Here is an 18,768-nt window from a genome sequence, read left to right on the forward strand (position 1 = left end):
GTAGTCACTCAATCCATGAGTGTTTGTGGAACACTGCCGTGTGCAATCTGCTGCTGTGTTTCGCCCAGAAAATATAGCCAATTAATTCACTTTACAGTACGTTCTGTGAAGCGCTTTGAGACGTCTCAACAACGTGATAAGGCGCTCTATCAAATGCGAGAATTATTATTATTATCCGTGCCCCCGTCGCTCTCGGTAACATGATGGATGTTTTCTTGTTTTTAAGGATCATTTATTCCTCGCTTCCAACTCTTTGTCAACTGCGTTCCTTAATCGTTTTACCACTCGCTCTTTCTCTCGCCCTCTCACGCTCTCGCTCTCCCACTCAGTTCTCTCTGTGCTCCGCATCTCAAGCCAACGGCTCTGACCTGTGGGGGAATATGTCCTTTGTTGACTTTCCTATCTTTCCAATTGTGCGGCCGTCGCTGTGAATTTATGCTGACAGCAGGACAGAGAGAGATCAGCCACACAGCCACGTGCCTCTGCGCTTTGTCCAACCTTTTGTTTTTATTTCCAATCCCTAGCGTGAGTGAGCAGGTCGATTGGAAGGTGTCCTGTCTCTCTCTCTCCCTCTGCCCCCAAACCGGCCCCAGCCTCCACCCCCCACCACCAACCGCTCCACCCCTCCCACCCTCCTCTCCCTCCCCTTCCGCATTTGACAGAGTGCCTCTCTCTCTGTCTCTCTCTTTCTCGTTCTCTCACACATAGAGAGAAATGCAACAGCAAGAGTTTTCTACATTGTTGGAAGCCAGAGGTTTGGAAGGCTTGTGGTTTTATTATTTTTTTTGTCTGGTGCCAGTGATCAGTGGCTGCCCGGTATGTTCTGGGCTGTTACGTTTCTGCTAGCCTAGCATCTGTCAGGAGATGTCCTTAAACTACATCAAAAATTTCTACGAAGGATGTGTAAGTATAATGACTAACACCTGGTAGAGCCAGACACCACGAGGCAACAACAACAAATTACATGTGTACAGCGCCTTTCACGTTGGGGGAAACGTCCCAAAACTCTGGACAGTCAGGGATTTGGATCCGAGCTGGGGTTTGGGATCAGGAGGGGTGGAGGGCAGGGAGGGAGGGTGGAAGTAGGAGGTTGACTGAAGGTGTGGTCGAAGGGTCTTGAGACGTGTCTTGAAGGATCAGAGGGAGGGAGCAAGACAAAGGGACTGGGATGGAATAGCATTGGGTGGAGGCAGAGAGGCTGAAGGACTGACCGGAGATCCTGGGCCGGGCTGGGCTGGGTGGGGGACATGGAGTAGACCGGAGCCCACTGAGCAGAGGGAGCAGACAGATCACTGTTAGCAGGTCCACAGAAGTAGAGAAGAGCGAGGCCATGAAGGACTTTGAAGGCAACAACAAGGATTTTGAACTCTATCCTCTCAGGGAAGAGAAGGGAGAAGGGTTCTTTTTACATTCGACACTCCTGGAAAACCATCACTCTGCTTAGCAGTATCCCAATCAGTTTGAGAGTTCTACATACGTATGTATGAGTTTCTCCGAGTTCGTGAACACATGTACGTATGTCCAGCACCTGGAATCCACTTTGATTGGCTGCAGAGAGGCCAGCAGCTGGTGCTTAAACTCCACAACTCCAACTGGTGGAACCATCGCTCAATGGGAAGGGTCCTGTGCCTGAGCCGTGAGCAGGAAGATGGTGGCAATGCCCTCATGTATTTCATGCTGAGCTGTGTTGCTCACTGCAAAGCTCGCAGGGAGTTCCTGGTATCTGCCATCCACCTAGTGAGGCTCAAACCCATGCTTGATGGATGTCCATGCTGAACTGGCTCCACGGTGACATGTTTGGCAACAGAATGGCGGAATTGATGAAGCCCTCTGTGACAGTCTCTAGAGTGGTTCCTGAGCCAGGCAGGTCCACTGTATTCCAGGGCATTGCTGATCATAGCACAGCCCAGCCTGGCTCATTGGTGGCACTTTGAGAGGCAGACAGTCACTGGGGCCAGAGACTCCTCCCACTCAGCTCCTGTTAGTCCTGCAAGCCAAAGACCCAATGAGTAGGGTGGTCCTCGCAGTGGGAAACTTCCCAGACAGTCCTATCCTACCAATGGCAAGCTATACAGTTTCAGCTGGTTAGACTCCAGCAGTTACCCCAACGCACACTCTGGGGTTCCTAAGTCAAGTCAATTGCACACAGCAGTGTCCCACAAACAGTCGTGGATTGAGTGACCAATTGTATTTATTTATTTATGTATTCTTATTTTTTTGGAGGGATTATTGTCAGGGATTACTCCTTGGATAATCCTGCCAATTGACTAACAACTGGATTCCTACTTACTGCTAGGTAAACAGAGGCCTGTGAAGCAAGGAAACTTGCCTAACGTTTGGCCCTGCTGGGGAATTGAACCCAGGTTCTCTCGCTTGCAAGGTGAGTGCCCTAACCACTATGCTACAGGAATCCACAAAGTCCCGTAGCGTAGTGGTTAGCCCGCCACTCGGTGGTACAAGAAATTTCCTGTGAGCTTCCTGGTAGGCAACATAGCACCCGATAGAGAGAGTGCACATCCCATTCCAATAAATACCTATGAAGTTTCCATGTGTAGGTGGATGCATGGAATTCTCAGCTTGGTTTGGATATTCTCAAGCACGGTATGGGTTTCCACATGTGTCAGACCCATGACCGACCAACAAAAAAGAGTTCCACATGTGCCTCTCTCCAGAAGGAATCTCCCTGAGTCTCTGATGAAATGCACGCTCTCTGCCCCTCACCTCCAGAGAGACACATCTTGTTTACCTATTCCAGGTTGGCAAGAACCATGGCTTGGGGACCCCGGAGTATGGGGTGGAGTCAAACAAGATAAAATCGATTAGCTTACCATTGCTATCGCTGTCTGGCAAGCTTTCCCGTTGCTTGTCCAGCTAGGACCACCCTACCTGTTAGGGCTCTGGCTTGCAGGGTTAACGGGAGCTCAGTGGGAGGATTCTCTACCCCCAGTGACTGTTAGACAGGAACAAACACACGCGCACACACAGTCACAAACACAAAACACGCACACACACACAATCACACGGGGTTATTAGGTCATTGAACACTCAACACCAAATAGCTTTTAAAAGGGAATTGGACAAAACTGTCAACCTGGCTCAGCACTCTCGCCTCTGAGTCAGAAGGTTGTGGGTTCGAATCCCACATTGAGCATGTTGAACTCAATAATCTAGGCTGACACTCCAGTGTATTGCTGGGGGAGTACTGCATTTCCGAAGGTGCCATCCTTCAATGAGACGTTAAACCGAAGCCCTGTCCGCCTGTTCAGGTGGATGTTAAAGATCCCATGGGGCTATTCGAAAAGAGAAAGGAGTTCCTCTCTCCTGGTGTCCTGCCAACAATCCCCCAAATAAAATTGGTCACTCACTCCACGGCTGTTTGCGGGACATTGCTGGGTTTGTGCAAATCCGTTGCCACATTTTGGCAAAAAAAATGCAGTCACTAAACGTTTATAGCAAAAATCCTGTGAAGCACTTAGAGACATCTTGACAGTGTGATAAGGTGCTTTATCAAATGCAAGTATTATTATTACCATGTTTGTCAAGAGAGAGTGAGTTGGTGTGGAGGAGGGGAGGGTGGAGTGAGGGGCAACTGAACGAGGATCTATTCCAGAGATCCAGCACGAGTGCAATGAGCCCAAATGGCCTCCTTTGATATACTGCAAGGTTCTTTGAGGGGTCGGGGATATGCTGCTGTGACCTTGTAGCGTATTGGTTAGAGCACTCGCCTCGCAAGTGGGTTCCTGTTACAGTTGACCTGGGTTCAATTCCCAGCCAGGGCAAAACCTTAGGCAAGTTTCCTTGCTCCACACGACTCTGTTTACCAAGCAGTAAGTGGGAACCTGGTTGTTAGTCGATTGGGGGATCAGTTTTCCGGGGGTAATAAACCCTTCAAAAATAATAATAATTATTTGGTCACCCAATTCACGACTGTTTGTGGGACGCTGCTGTGCTCAATTGGCTGCTGAATTTTGCCCGCAAAAAGGACCATATGCCTGGTCCTCACCTTCAAAGCCCTCCATGGCCTTGCTCCTCCCTACCTCTGCGACCGCCTAACCCCCTGCCAACCTGCCCGCTCAATTCACTTTGCAGTATATTCTGTGAAGCACTTTGAGACGTCTTATATCGCTTGTGTAACTCTCTCTTTCTCTCTCATTGCCTTTAGCTCAGGCCTCCGACTGTTATAGGCCAATTCCACACCCTGTTCTTCGGCTCAGTACGTATGTTCTTCCTGGGAGTTCTGGGTTTCGCTGTCTACGGCAACGAGGCCCTGCATTTCAGCTGCGATCCAGACAGGAGGGAGTTAAACCTCTTCTGCTATAACCAGTTCAGGCCGATAACCCCACAGGTAAAACAATCAGATCATTTCCGGGTCAACAAGTTGCGGGATCAAGCTCCCTCCCATCTTTGCCTCTCTACACAAGTCTGGGACTTTGAGGTCACATAAAATCACAATTGGCTGCCATGTTTCGTCCACAAAATATACAGTCAATTCACTTTACAGTGTATCTTGTGAAGCGCTTTGAGGCGTCTCGAAGCCGTGATTAAGCGCTATATCAAAAGCAAGGATTATTACTATTAACAACAACAACTTGCTTTTATATAGCGCCCTTCACACAGGGTAGCGTCCCGGAGCACTTATTAACCCAGCATTTATTGGGTTCAAGCCATATGCCTGGTCCTCACCTTCAAAGCCCTCCATGGCCTTGCTCCTCCCTACCTCTGCGACCGCCTAACCCCCTACCAACCTGCCCGCTCCCTCCGCTCAGCGGGCTCCAGCCTGCTTCACATCCCCCACCTTTCCCACCGCACAATTGGCAGGTGGGCCTTCAGCCTCTCTGCCCCCACACTCTGGAACTCCATCCCGCAGTCCCTCCACCTCGCCCCCTCCCTTGCCCCCTTCAAGATCCGTCTCAAGTCGCTCCTTTTCAACCGGTCAACCCCATTCCCATACCCTCCCTGCCCTCCATTCCTCCTGATGCCATCACCCATTTCGGGTGTGGATCCCTGACTGTCCAGTGGCTTGGGACATCCTCCTGACATGAAAGGCGCTGCGTAAATGTAATTTGTTGTTGTTCGAAAAAGAGAAGAGAGTTTCTCTCTCCCGGTGTCCTGGCCAACAATCCCCCAAATCAAATTGATCACTCACTCCATGGCTGTTTTGCGGGACATTACTGTGTACAAATTGACTGCCTCGATTCACCCACAAAACACTCAGTCACATCGCTTCACAGTGAAATCCTGTGATGGGCTCTGACAAGTCCTCCTGATCTAAAAGGCATAATATCGGGTGTGAGGATTATTATTTTACCAAAACAAAATGGCTGCCCCTTGACAGTAAGTTTTTTTTCCAAATAAAAAAACAAATATGTCCAAAGTCTTTCTACGCAATTAAAATGCTTATTCAAATGTTTATTCAAATGTTTGCTGTTTAAACACATTTCACCTCAATCACTAGAGCAATCAGTGATCTATTTACCGAGCTAATGCAACAGGGTGTATCTATTGTCCTTGATAGTGTCTACAAGTGCTAACAAGAGATGTTATCCTACGTGAAGTGTATATAAATGCTAACTTCTAATTTCTGCCAGTAACAGGTCTAAGGGAGTTTAGGAGAAACTTCTCCACTATCAGTCGTTGAGCCTTCAGCCTCTCTGCTCCCACCTTCTGAACTCCATCCTGGAGCCCCTCCACCTTGTCCCTCTCCCTTGCCTCCTTCAAGGTTTGACTTCAAGACCTTGATATTTGACCATGCCTTTGGCCATCCTCCCATTTCCACCCACCCCCACCCCCCACCCCAACAATCCAACCACTTGATTCCAACCCCCAGCTCGGGTGTAAACCCTTAACCATCCAGGGCCTTGGCATAGCCTTCCAAAGTGGAAGTCTCTGTATCAATGTAATTTTGGTGGAGGCCAAGGGGGGGGGGGGGGGGTGGGGTGGAGTTGGGAAGCTAACCAAAAGCGCGGTTGAAGAGGAAGGTTTTGAGATAGACCTTGACGGAGGTGAGGGAGGGTACGCGTTGGAGGGGATCCGAGATTGAGTTCCAGAGGGTGGGGGCAGAGAGGCTGAGGCCCAACCACCAATGGTGGAGCAGGCAGGGCGGGGGGTCTTGGAGAAGACCAGGCTTACAGTTAAACTCTTACACGGTCTCGCCACAGCCTTCCTCCGTGACCTCTGCAAGAGAAATAAATAATAATAATCCTTGCATTTGATATAGCGTCTTATCATGTCGTCGAGACGTCTCAAAGCGCTTCACGGCGAGTGAGAGAGAGTAAGAGAGAGAGAAAAGGAGTGAGAGGGAAAGCGAGAGAGAGAGAGTAAAAGAGAGAGAGAGAGAGAGAGAGAAAGATCAGCGAGGGAGGGCCTGTGTGTTTGTCAATGCACTTTTCCAGGGGAACAAAAAGAGGTCCTTTCATCAAATGTCTCTCGTCAGCGTTGTGTGTACATGAGCCCTGGATTATTCCGGAAAACTGTCTGATTTCAATCTCCCTTTTTTTCTCTCTATTTGTCTATCTCTGTCTCCCTCACTCTCTCACTCTTTCTCTATCTCTCACGCTCTATCTCATTCTTTCCCTCTCTTACTTTCTCTTTCAATCTTTCTTCCCTCTCACTCTTTCTCTCCCTTTCTCTCTCTCGCTCTCCCTCTTCATTCTCACACACTCTCTCTTTCACACTCTATCTCACTCTTTCATACCTTCTCTCACTTTCTCCCTCTCTCTTACTTTCACTCTTTCTATTGCTCACACGTTCTTTTACTCTCTCACTTTCTCTCTCTCTTACTCACTTTTCCTTTCTCACCCTCACACTCCCACCACCCCATCTCTCTCTCTTTCTCTCTCACACACTCTCTCTCTATTTCTTTCTCACACCATCTCTCTCACATACTCTCTCTCTCTCAGGTATTCTGGGCATTAGTTGGTGACGGTGCTGGGTGCCAGGCGTGGTTCACTCTCTCCCTCTCACTCTCCCTCCCTCACTCTCACACTCACTCTCTCTCTCTCTTTCTCTCTCTCTCACCCTCAGGTATTCTGGGCGTTACAGCTGGTGACGGTGTTGGTGCCGGGCGCTGTGTTCCACCTTTACGCCGCTTGCTGTAACATTGACCAGGATGAGATCCTGCAGCGAGCGCTCTACACTGTTTCTTACATCATCTCCGTCCTGTCCCGCATCGTGTTGGAGATCGTGGCCTTCTGGCTGCAGAGCCATCTATTTGGCTTCCAAGTCCACCCCATCTACACCTGTAATGTGGCCTCTCTGGACAAGCACCTCAAGCTGACCAAGTGCATGGTCCCCGAGCACTTTGAGAAGACCATCTTCCTCTGCGCTATGTACACCTTCACTGTCATCACCGTGCTGCTCTGTGCCGCAGAGATATTCGAGATCCTGTGTAGGAGACTCGGCTACTTGTCCACCGGGTAACCAGGCCTGCACTCACTCACCTCCCCATCTACCCACAAACCTGCCTCCCTAACTCCTCACCTGTCTCCCCACCTCCCTATCTCCTCACCTGTCTCCCCACCTCCCTATCTCCTCACCTGTCTCCCCACCTCCCTATCTCCTCACCTATCTCCCCACTTTCCTATCTCTTCACCTGCCCACCTCCCTATATAGCTAGCCATCTCACTACATACCCACCTAACCAGCTATCTATCTCCCTCCTCCCTCCCTACTCACCCACCTCCCTACCCAACCAACCACCTCCCTACATATCTACCTCCCTACATACCCATCTAACTAGTTCCCACCCTCCTTACATACCCATCTTTCTACCTATCTACCTCCCTTCCTAACTATCTATCTGCCCACCTTCCTATCTATCAAACTATCTACCTGCCACCATCTCCACCTGACTCTGTCTATTACCACCCCAGCAATTCACACAGAGGCAGACATACACAGAGACACACAGAGTTAGAGAGAGAGACGTTCACTCACACACAACTCACACACACAGTGTTAGAGAGACAGAGAAACACACACCCACCACACACATACACACACATACACACATATAGAGAGGCAGAGACACACTCCCACATAGTTATAGAGAGTCAGAGAGAGAGAGAGAGAGACACACACACACACAGTTATAGAGTGGCAGAGACACACATACACCGATAACAATTTCCTCAGATCCTTGGATGCAAATGTAGCAGAGCAGCAAAATAATCCTTTTTTAAAATCTTTTTTTTAATTGTGAGCCTGTAGAGTTTAGAGATTATTTGAGACACTAGACATTGCGTGTCGTCTATAATAAGCCTCGGCACATGTGAGCGACACACGGTGATAGAGATAGGAACAGTCTGAGTGGATGAGTTTGGGTTACATATTGTGGGGGGGGGGTTGGGGTGGAGGTGGGGTTGGGGGAGCAGGGAATGCGAACTCTTTAATAAAATTCCCTGTTAGAATTCCCGCTCGGAAGGTAGAAGGGTTGGGAACGCAATTCCTGATGGATGGACTGGAATGAGTTCCAGCGACTGGTAATTTATTCCTTCTTTCACCTACAATTGTACACTTTGTAGTAAATCCTCCTGAAGTGAATGAAGCACTTTCAGATATAAACCCTTCAACGCGCCTCTGTTTACCTCGCGGTGAGTAGGAACCCGGTTTTTATCGATTGGCGGATCACTTTCCGGGGGGTAATAATCCCTTCAAATTTAAAAAAAATAATAATTTGGTCACTTCAATCCGCGACTGTTTGTGGGGCCACTGCTGTGTGCAATTGGCTGCCACGTTTCGCCCACAGAACGCAGTCACTCCACTTGACAGTATATCTTCTGAAGCGCTTTGAGACGTCTCAATGACGTGATAAGGCAATATATCGAATGCAAGGATTATTATTATTATTTCCCCCTCGCCCCCTCGCCTTCACCCCAATCATTGCAGAGCAGACTGAGGGAGGGAGGGGGCAGGAACGGCTTGGTGGATATCACTCAACATTGCCGATAATCCTCTATGACCGTCTGTAGTCTGGTTCCTGAGCCAGGCGGGTCCATAGTATTCCAGGCACTGCTGATGACAGCACAGCCCGGCCCGGCTCATCGGCAGGACCTGGAAGGGCAGCCCAGTCACTGGGGGCAGGGAATCCTCCCACTCAACTCCTGTTAACCCTACAAGCCAAACCCCTAAAGGGTAGGGTGGTCCTAGCTGGACAAGCAGCGGGAAAGCTTGCCAAGAGGGAGAGAGCCCAGGCAACCACTCCGGTGCAGTGCTGTTGGGAACACCTTCACTGTCTCCCCCCGCGCATGCTCTCTTTCGCCCCCCCCCCCCCCGCATGCTCTCTCTTCCCTCCACCCCCCTCATGCTCTCTCCCCCCTGCATGCTCTCGCCCCCCCTGCATGCTCTCGCCCCCCTGCATGCTCTCTCCTCACACCCGCATGTTCTCTCCCGCAAAGTGTACATACTGTTGTCCGCTTCCCACTAGAGCTCTCTACTCTAACCCCATTCCCCTGCTCTCTCCCCATGGTGTCTGTGCTGATGCTCACTCCCCCACTGGAGCTCTCTACTCTAACCCCATTCCCCTGCTCTCTCCCCATGGTGTCTGTGCTGATGCTCACTCGCCCACTGGAGCTCTCTACTCTAACCCCATTCCCCTGCTCTCTCCCCATGGTGTCTGTGCTGATGCTCACTCCCCCACTGGAGCTCTCTACTCTAACCCCATTCCCCTGCTCTCTCCCCATGGTGTCTGCGCTGGTACTCGCTCCCCCACTGGAGCTCTCTACTCTAACCCCATTCCCCTGCTCTCTCCCCATGGTGTCTGTGCTGGTGCTCGCTCCCCCACTAGAGCTCTCTACTCCAAACCCTTTCCCTATTGTGCCTTAAATCTGAACCAGTTTCCAAGTTGGAGACCTGTGTTGTCTTGAATCTTAAGAGAAATGGGCAGAAATTCCGTGGAGTGATCCCCAAGGCTTTGAGAGGTACAACAACAGCAACAATAACAAATTACATTTGCGCAGCATCTTTCATGTCGGGAGGATGTCCCAAGCTGCTGGACAAGCAATGATTTATACCTGAGATGAGGGTTGGGATCAGTTAAACCGAAAATTTCCATTGAACAACAACAATACCAGAGGCAAGGCTGAACGGAATTTACACCCCACAAAGTAGTCCCACGGGCTAAGACTAGGTGGAATTTCAGCCCTCCGATCCAGGAACCAACTTTCAGTCCCAAAAATCACCCTGCACCACTCGAGGATATCATTTGACATTTTACCCTCACTCCTGGTTGCTGATGTTTCTGTCTGTTATTGTCACGAGAGAAAAATAATAAAATGTTAAAATATTTCTTAACTCAATTTTCTTTTTACCTTGGTGCCTTTGATGCATTGTTTAAGCAAATGTTCTTGCTTGCTCGTTTTCTTCCCCTCCCCGTCCCACCCTCTACTCTGATCCCATTCCCCTGTTCCTTTCCCCATACCCTCAATAAGTTGTTCAAGCTCCACATCAGAACTTTGAGCTCACAGTCTCGGCTCCAATACAATACTAAGGGAGCAATTAATGATAATAATAATAATAATAATCCTTGCATTTGATATAACGCCTTATCACGTCATTGAGACGTCTCAAATAATAATAATTACGTATGGTACAGTGTCTTTCATATCAAGGATAACGTCCCGAATGGATATTTACAAGATACTGTGTATTGCACAATGAAGTGACCGTGTGTTTTGTGGACGAATGCAGCAGTCAATTTGCCTACAGCAATGTCCAAATGGTGTATTTTGCAGGCAAATGTGGCAGCCCAATTGCGCACAGCGGCATCACACAAGCAGCCAAGGAGCGAGTGACCAATATTATTTGGGGGATTGTTGGTCTGGACACAGGGAGAGAGAAACTCCCTTCGCTTTTCGAACAGCACCGCAGGATCTTTAACATCCACCTGAACAGGCAGACGGGGTCTCGGTTTAACGTCTCTTCTGAAGGACGGCACCTCTGACAATGCAACGATTCTCCCCCCAGCCCTGCACTGGAGCATCACCTTAGACAATAGACTTAGACTGAAAAGAGAAGGGAATTTCTCCCACTGTCCGAGCTGACATTCTCTTAGATAACCCAATCATGACTGCTGCATTACCCACAAATAAACATTCCTGAGGTTTCAGACATTTTGTCGTCACGGGCGCTGTATCAAATGCAAGGATTAATGTGATTCATTTTCATGCCCATATCCTGTCTTGCACTGAAAACTTGGAGATAAGGACTGCTTTATGGCGGAACCTTTCTCTTGATAAGCCAGATAGGCAAAACAAGGATCAAAACTCAGTCATGCAGCAAGGAATGAGGTTTTACCCACAACATATACAGTTGCTACACTTTACAGTATATGCTATGAAGCGCTTTGAGATAATAATAATAATAATCCTTGCATTTGATATAGTGCTTTTCACGTCTTCTAGATGTCTCAAAGCGCTTCACAGAATAGACTGTAAAGTGAATTGGCTGTATATTTGAAGGTGCAACGCGGCAGCCAATTGCGCACGGCAGAGTCCCACAAACAGTCGTGGTTTGAAGTGAACAATTTATTATTGTTTTATTTTCTTGAGGAATTACTATCAGGCGTGTGGAGTAAGGAAACTTGCCCAAGGTTTCACCCCGGCCGGGAATCAAACTCAGGTCTCTCGCTTGCAAAGCGAGTGCTCTAACTACTGAGCTACAGGATTATTATTAAAAAGAAACACAGAGTGGGAAGTAGGAGGGGGAAAGGACTGTGATGTGGCTTTGCCTATCAAATGCTTTCATAATTGTCTTCTTTTCATAAGTGTCAGCCTGGCACAGTGCCTCTGAGTCAGAAGCTTGTGGGTTCAAGCCCCACATCAGGACTTGGAATCACATTGTCTAAGCTGACATTAATAATAATAATAATCCTTGCATTTGATATAGCGCTTTTCACGTCGGGAGGACGTCCCAAAGCGCTTCATAGAACACACTGTAAAGTGAATTGACTGTATATTTGTGGGCGAACGCGGCAGCCAATTGCGCACAGCAATGTCCCACAAACAGTCGTAGATTGAAAATGACCAATTTATTATTGTTTTTGGTTTTGGAGGATTATTATTAGGCTCTGTGTGGAGTAAGGAAACTTGCCCAAGGTTTCACCCTCTGTCTGGAATTGAACTCAGGTCTCTCACTTGCAAAGCGAGTGCTCTAACCACTCAGCTACAGGACTCCACATTACAGTGCAGTGCTGGGGAGGTGTTGCATTGTCAGAGATGCTTTCGTTTGGATGAGATGTTAAACCATCTGCGTCTTCATGTGGATGTTAAAGATCCCACGGCGCTATTCAACAAGAGAAAGGAGTTTCTCTCTCCTGGTGTCCAGGCCAACAATCCACCAAATAAAATTGTTCACTCACGAAGGGTCGTGGACCCGAAACATTGACTTACTTTCCTTTCTCGTAGATGCTGCCTGATCTGCTGAGTGTTCCCAGCGACTTCTGTTTTTTTTTCAGATTTCCAGCATCTGCAGTATTTTGCATTTAGTTAATAAAGTCTGTTTGAATAGAGTTCCTCTATCACCAATTTGAATCTTGTTGGACTTGTAAGCTTTCAGTTAATCTCTCAAGCTTTGCTTCTTTCTGCATTTCGGGGGTGGGAGGGGACGAGGAGAGAGATCGATCGTTAGATGAAATGTAGAAGTCTGACGTTATGATAAGGGTTACCTCATGCAAATTAATTAAACTGAGAGGCAGGTGGACTGATAAGCGCTACCTTTCATTTCCTCTCCAAGAGGCAAAGCTAAACCCAACGAGTTCTTGAAGTGTGAACAAAGTCAGTTCAGAGACATTAGTTTGTTGAGGCAGAATAATAATAATAATAATCCTTGCATTTGATACACCGCCGTATCGTGTCTTTGAGAAGTCTCAAAGCGCTTCATAGAAAATACTGTAAAATGAATTGACTGTATATTTTGTGGGCGAAACGCGGCAGCCAATTGCTCACAGTATTGTCCCACAAACAGTTGTGGACTGAGTGACCAAAGCTATATCAAATGCAAGGATTATTATTATTATTATTTATTATTTGCAAAAACAATGTGCATTTATATGCCACCATGCAGCATAGTGTCCCAGAGCACTTTATTTATTTTAAGGGATTATTAACTCCCAGAAAGTGATACGCCAATCGACTAACAACCGTGTTCCTACTTACTGCTCGGTAAACAGAGGTGTGTGGAGTAAGGAAACTTGCCTAAGTTTTCTCCCTTCCCGGGAATCAAACCCGCATGCTCTCGCTTGCGAGGCGAGTGCTCTAACCACTACACTACAGGACTCCGTGCTAGCTTCAAAGAAGGAGTTGGATCTAACTAGCTAATGAGCAGAGTCATATAAGGATACGAAGAGGAACAGTGTGAGTGCGGATACAACAATAACCACAACTTGCATTTACATAGCACCTTCACATAAAAATAATCCTTGCGCCTTTCATGCCGGGAGGACGTCAAAAAGCGTTTCACAAGATTTGCTGTGAAGTGCTGTGTCTGTGGGCAAACCCAGCAGCCAATTTGCGCGCAGCGACGTCACACAAACAGTCATGAAACGAGTGACCAATTTTATTTTAGGGATTGTCAGCCAGGAGATCGGTAGAGAGAAACTCCCTTCCCTTTTTGAATAGCAACATGGGATCTTTAACATCCACATGAATAGGCAGACGAGGCCTTGGTTTAACATCTCATCCAAACGACAGCATCTCTGACAATGCAACACCTCCCCAGCACTTTACTGTCATGTCAGCTTAGACTATGTGATTCCGAGTCCTGATGTGGGGGCTTGAACCAACAACCTTCTGACTCAAGAGGCGAGAGCGAGAGCACTACCACTGACCCAGGCTGAGGCACAAAATATAGAACTTAGTTGAAAGCTTCCCATTTATGCGTGGGTGGATTGAAATGGATTTCACATATGAATAAAAATCTAACTGTGACCATCTCTCTGAATGGACCTGTGGAAGGCTGATGAGAATGAACTAAATCGCTTGTTGAATCTAAGGCTCTTTTTTTGCACAATGATTGAATATGTGCTGTAATTTCCTCTCAGCATGCAGAGCTAGAAATTGAATGAGATACGTTCGTGGTGAAAGAGGCTGGAGTGAGGATTAGGCTGGAACAGTGTACAGAGTCTGATCAAACCCTAATCAGTAGGGTGGAAGCAGATCAGGATGACTCATGAATAAGCCCTTTGTTGAGGAGTTAAAAGCATCACAGACCGGCTCAGTAACTCGCAATCACATCTCCTGGTCAGAAGGTTATGCATTTAAGTACTTCACGTGATATATTCTGAAGTGGAGTGACTAGGTGTAATTTACAGACAAATGTGGCAGCCCAATTTCACACAGGAACGTCACACAAACAGCCATGAAGTCAGTGGGGGATTGTCGACCGGGACACTGCGAGAGAGAAACTCCCTCAAAATAGTGTCACGGGATCTTTAACATTCACCCGAATAGGCAGACAGGACCTCAGTTTAACATCTCATCTGAAGGACGGCACCTCTGACTATGCAACAACCCCCCAGCACTGCACTGGAGTGTCAGCTTAAACTATCTTATTCAAAGTCTCGAAGTGGGGCTTGAACTCATAACCTTCTGACTCAGAGGCGAGAGTGCTATTACTGAGCAAGCTGACACACATTATTGAGAAATGTGAAGTGATTCACTTCAGTAAGAGGATTAAAGAGAGTTGGAGGAGCGAAGGGATTTGCAGGACTCTAAATGGACCGGCTCAAGTGGATAAGGTCATACAGAATTTAAATAGCGTCCTTAGCTTTATGCCCAGAGGAACAGAGTATAAAAGTAGGGAAATCATGTTAAATTCACATAAAACCTTGGTTAGATACATTACAGAAAAGACATTGTAGGATTGAAGAGAGAACACTGCATTGGAGAGTGGACAGTGTATTGGAGAGTGGACAGTGTGTTGGAGAGTGGACAGTGTATTGGAGAGTGGACAGTGTGTTGGAGAGTGGACAGTGTATTGGAGAGTGGACAGTGTGTTGGAGAGTGGACAGTGTGTTGGAGAGTGGACAGTGTATTGGAGAGTGGATGGTATATTGAAGAGAGGACAGCATATACATAGTAGATTCACCAGAATGTTACCGAGGCTGAGTGGATACTGCTGTCGAGAAACATTCGACGGGTTGGAACTTTTCTCAACAATAACTTACATTGGTGGAGTCCCATAGCATAATAGTTAGAGCACTCGCCTCACAAGTGAGAGGACCTGGGTTTGATTCCCAGGCAGGGCAAAACCTTAGGTAAATTTCCTTATTCCACACGCCTCTATTTACTTAGCAGTAAGTAGGAACCTGGTTGTCAGTCGATTGGCGGATTGTTTTCTGCAAAAAGAAACGGAGTCACTCAATCTATGACTGTTTGTGGGACACTGCTGTGTGCAATTGGCTGCCGTGTTTCACCAACAAATTATAGTCAATCCACTTTACAATATACAGTGTTCTGTGAAGTGCTTTGAGACGTCTCAATGACATGATAAGACACTACAGGTATATCAAATGCAAAAATTATTATTATTACAATTATATAATGCCCTTGACGTAAGAAGCATCTTGGAGCACTTAAAAGGAGTGTGGTTTCATGTCGAGTTGGAAAGAGAAAGGAGGTGACCGATGGCACCATCAAAGAGATAAGTCTTCAGATGTCTGAAGACAGGCAAAGTGGGGAAAGACAGGGATTGAGGCAGGAAATTCCTGAATCTCAGGGCGTAATGGTTGAACGCACGGCTGCTGATGGCGGAGCAAAAGGCGCGAGGGACAGGCAGGATGTCGGAACCAGACGAGTGGAGGTGGCGGGTGGTGGAGTGGGGAGTAAGCTGGTCGGAGAGGTAGGCAGGTGTCAGGACATGAGATGATTTGTATGTGAATGTGAGGGTCTGGAAATCGATCCGTTCTGTAATAGGGAGTCTATGGAACAACAATCCTTGCATTTGATATAGCTCCTTATCACATCTTCGAGACGTCTCAAAGCGCTTCACAGGATACACTGTGAAGTGAATTAACCGTGTATTTTGTGGGCGAAACTCAGCAGCCAATTGCGCACAGCAGGAAGGGCTGGGTTGATGGGGGTGCGGAGTTTAATGTAGGTGAGAATATGGGTGTTTTGAATGAATTTGATTTTATGAATGATGGAGCTGGGGAGTTGAGGAGGCCGGCGAGGTGGGCATTGGAAACCTCAAGGTGAGAAGTGACGAAAACGTGGACGAGGGTTTTATCTGCGAGTGAGGTATGGCTCATCGGCTGTACTTGGAAGGGCAGACCAGTCACTGGGGGTAGAGATTTCCTCCCACTCAGGTCCTGTTAACCCTGCAGGATGCATCCCTCCCGGGAGAGAGAGCGCATTCCATTCCAACAATCTGTCTCTGGGATTTCCATGTGTAGGTGGGATGCGTGGAATTCTCAGTTTGGTTTGGAGACTCCTAAGCAACAGTGATGGGTTTCCGCACATGTCAGACACCCGGCTGCGCAAAAAACAAAATGGTCAGAGATTAGTGATGTGGTGGAAGGTGGTCATGGTCAGGGACCGGGTGTAGGTAGTAGATTCAATAGTGAGTTTAGGAGGAATTTCTTCACACGAAGAGAAAAAAAAGCAAATATTTCCAAAGTCTTTCTACACAATGAATTGTCTCTTTGTTTAATCACATTTCACCTCCATCACTAGAGCAATCTGTGATCTATTTACTGAGCTAATACAATATGTACCTATAATCCTTTATAGAGTGTATGGAAGCACTCTGAGACAATACCACTGGGCGCTGTATAAATATTGTTCTGCAAGTAACAGAGCTAAGAGTGAGTTTAGGAGGAACTCTTTCAAACAGAATGAGGAACTCACTCCCAGAAGCTGTGCAGCACAAGTGGGGTGGGGGGGGGGAAATATGTCTGAAAATATGCCCGCCCCTCAACCCTCCATCAATTTGTCCGCTCCCTCCGCACAGTGGGTTCGGGCCTGCTTCACATCCTCTGCCTTGCCCGCCCCACTATTGGCTGGCAAACCTTCAGTCTCTGCCCCCACCCTCTGGAGCTCCATGCCACAGTCCCTCCGCCTCGCCCCCTCACTTGCCTCCTTCAAGACCCATCTCAAGACTCTCCTCTTCGACCGTGCATTTGGTCACTCTCCTTCCCCAACCCTCCTCTCCTGATCCCAACTACCAGGTCGGGTGTGAATCCCTGACTGTCCAGCGCCGTGGGTCATCCTCCTGATGTGAAAGGCGCTGTACAAATTTAATGTGTTGTTGTTGATATTGAAAACGCGGTCAAAGAGGTAGGTCTTGAGATGGACCTCTCCAAGGGGCAAGTGAGGGAATAAAGGAGTGAGAGAGGGAGGGAATGAATGAGTGAATAAAGGAGCGAGTGAGGAGCTGAGGCCCTGGTTGAGCTCGGGGCCAGGGTTAGAGCACCTGTAGCTGGGTTGGGAGCCGCTGTGACCTTGGGACAGACTCACAGTAATAGCTCGGGTAGGAAGGAGCAAGTCAAAGGGCCTCCAGGATGGATTCCTAGAGGATGGGGGCAGATACGCTGAAAGCCAAGCTGATGGCAGGGCAGGTGAGGCGGGCAGCGTGAAGCAGACTAGTGCCCAATGAACAGAGGGAGCGGTCAGGCTGGTGGGGTTTGAGGAGTTCACAAATGTCCATGCGTCCCACCTACACATGGAAGTTCCCGAGTATTGGAATGGAATGTGCACACTCTCCCTGGAGGGACACATCTGGAAAGTATTAGGCACAGATTGGCAACAGCCAAGGGTTGAGGAGCCCAGAGTATGCATTGGGGTAACTGCTGGAGTCTATCCAGCCAAAACCACATAGTTTGCCATTGATATCACTGTCAGGCTAACATTCCTGCTGCTTGTCCAGCTCGGACCACCTTACTGTTAGGGATTTGGCTTGCAGTTAACAGTAGCTGATTGGGATGATTTCCTACCACCCCAGTGACTGGTCGGCCCTTCTAGGACCTGCCGAAGAGCAAGACTAGGCTGTGCTGTCATCAGCAGTGCCCTGGAACACTACGGACCCACCTTACTCGGGAACCAGATGAGAGACCCTCACAGAGGTCACAGAGGGCTGGCTCAACTCCACCATTTGGTTGCCAAACACGTTGCCTTGAAGACAAGGCAACATTCAGTTCCAAGGAGCCCCCACTTACCTCACAATAAAAGGATAGTCACTAGTTGGTCGTTTGACATCTGACAAGCCTCATGAGGTTGATGGTAGGTACCAGGAACTCCCTGAGAGCTTCCAGTTGGCAACACAGCTCAACAGGAAATTCACGAGAGCATTATTACCATCTTCCTGTCCACAGCTCAGATACACGTCCCTTCATATTTAGAAATGGTTCCCCTCAATTGGGTGTGTGTAGTAGTAGTGCCCTCTGGCGCTGTGTGTATGTGTGTGTGTGTGTACTGTATATATACACCAGGTGACCAAAAAGTCTTATTATCTTTTCCCAGGCAGGGCAAAACATTACAAAAGTTTCCTTATCCCACACGCCTCTGTTTACCTACCAATAAGTAGGAACCTAGCTGTTAATCGATTGGCGGATATTCCGGGGGCAATAATCCTTTCCAAAAAATAAAAAAAAATAATAATTTGGTCCCTCAATCCCCGACTGTTGATTGGAAACATAGAAACATAGGAACAGGAGGAGACCATTCAACCCCTTGAGCCAGTTCCTACATTCTATAAGATCATGGCTGATCTGTACCTCGAGTCCAATTACCTGCCTTTGCCCCATATCCCTTAATGCTCTGATCTAATAAATATCTA

General features: G+C 47.9%; 1 protein-coding gene across 1 annotated transcript; it reads left to right on the forward strand.

The window, feature by feature from the left end:
* Positions 1 to 864: 864 nt before the first annotated feature.
* On the forward strand, positions 865 to 7,496 carry gje1 (gap junction protein epsilon 1). Its single transcript, XM_007912363.2, has 3 exons — positions 865 to 903; positions 4,163 to 4,345; positions 7,024 to 7,496. The coding sequence occupies exons 1-3, from the start codon at positions 865 to 867 to the stop codon at positions 7,417 to 7,419; spliced, it is 618 nt and encodes a 205-aa protein (XP_007910554.1). The 3' UTR covers positions 7,420 to 7,496.
* The last annotated feature ends 11,272 nt before the right edge of the window (positions 7,497 to 18,768 follow it).

The sequence above is a fragment of the Callorhinchus milii genome, unplaced genomic scaffold (assembly GCF_018977255.1).
Source record: "Callorhinchus milii isolate IMCB2004 unplaced genomic scaffold, IMCB_Cmil_1.0 Scaffold3, whole genome shotgun sequence".
Classification (NCBI taxonomy): Eukaryota; Metazoa; Chordata; class Chondrichthyes; order Chimaeriformes; family Callorhinchidae; genus Callorhinchus; species Callorhinchus milii.

What these genes read in the sequence shown, in the direction of transcription:
- gje1 (XM_007912363.2), top strand. Translation starts at nt 865, where the DNA reads ATGTCCTTAAACTACATCAAAAATTTCTACGAAGGATGT. An exon ending in AAAATTTCTACGAAGGATGT is followed by an intron (nt 904 to 4,162) that starts GTAAGTATAATG and finishes CATTGCCTTTAG; the next exon opens with CTCAGGCCTCCGACTGTTAT. An exon ending in TCAGGCCGATAACCCCACAG is followed by an intron (nt 4,346 to 7,023) that starts GTAAAACAATCA and finishes TCTCACCCTCAG; the next exon opens with GTATTCTGGGCGTTACAGCT.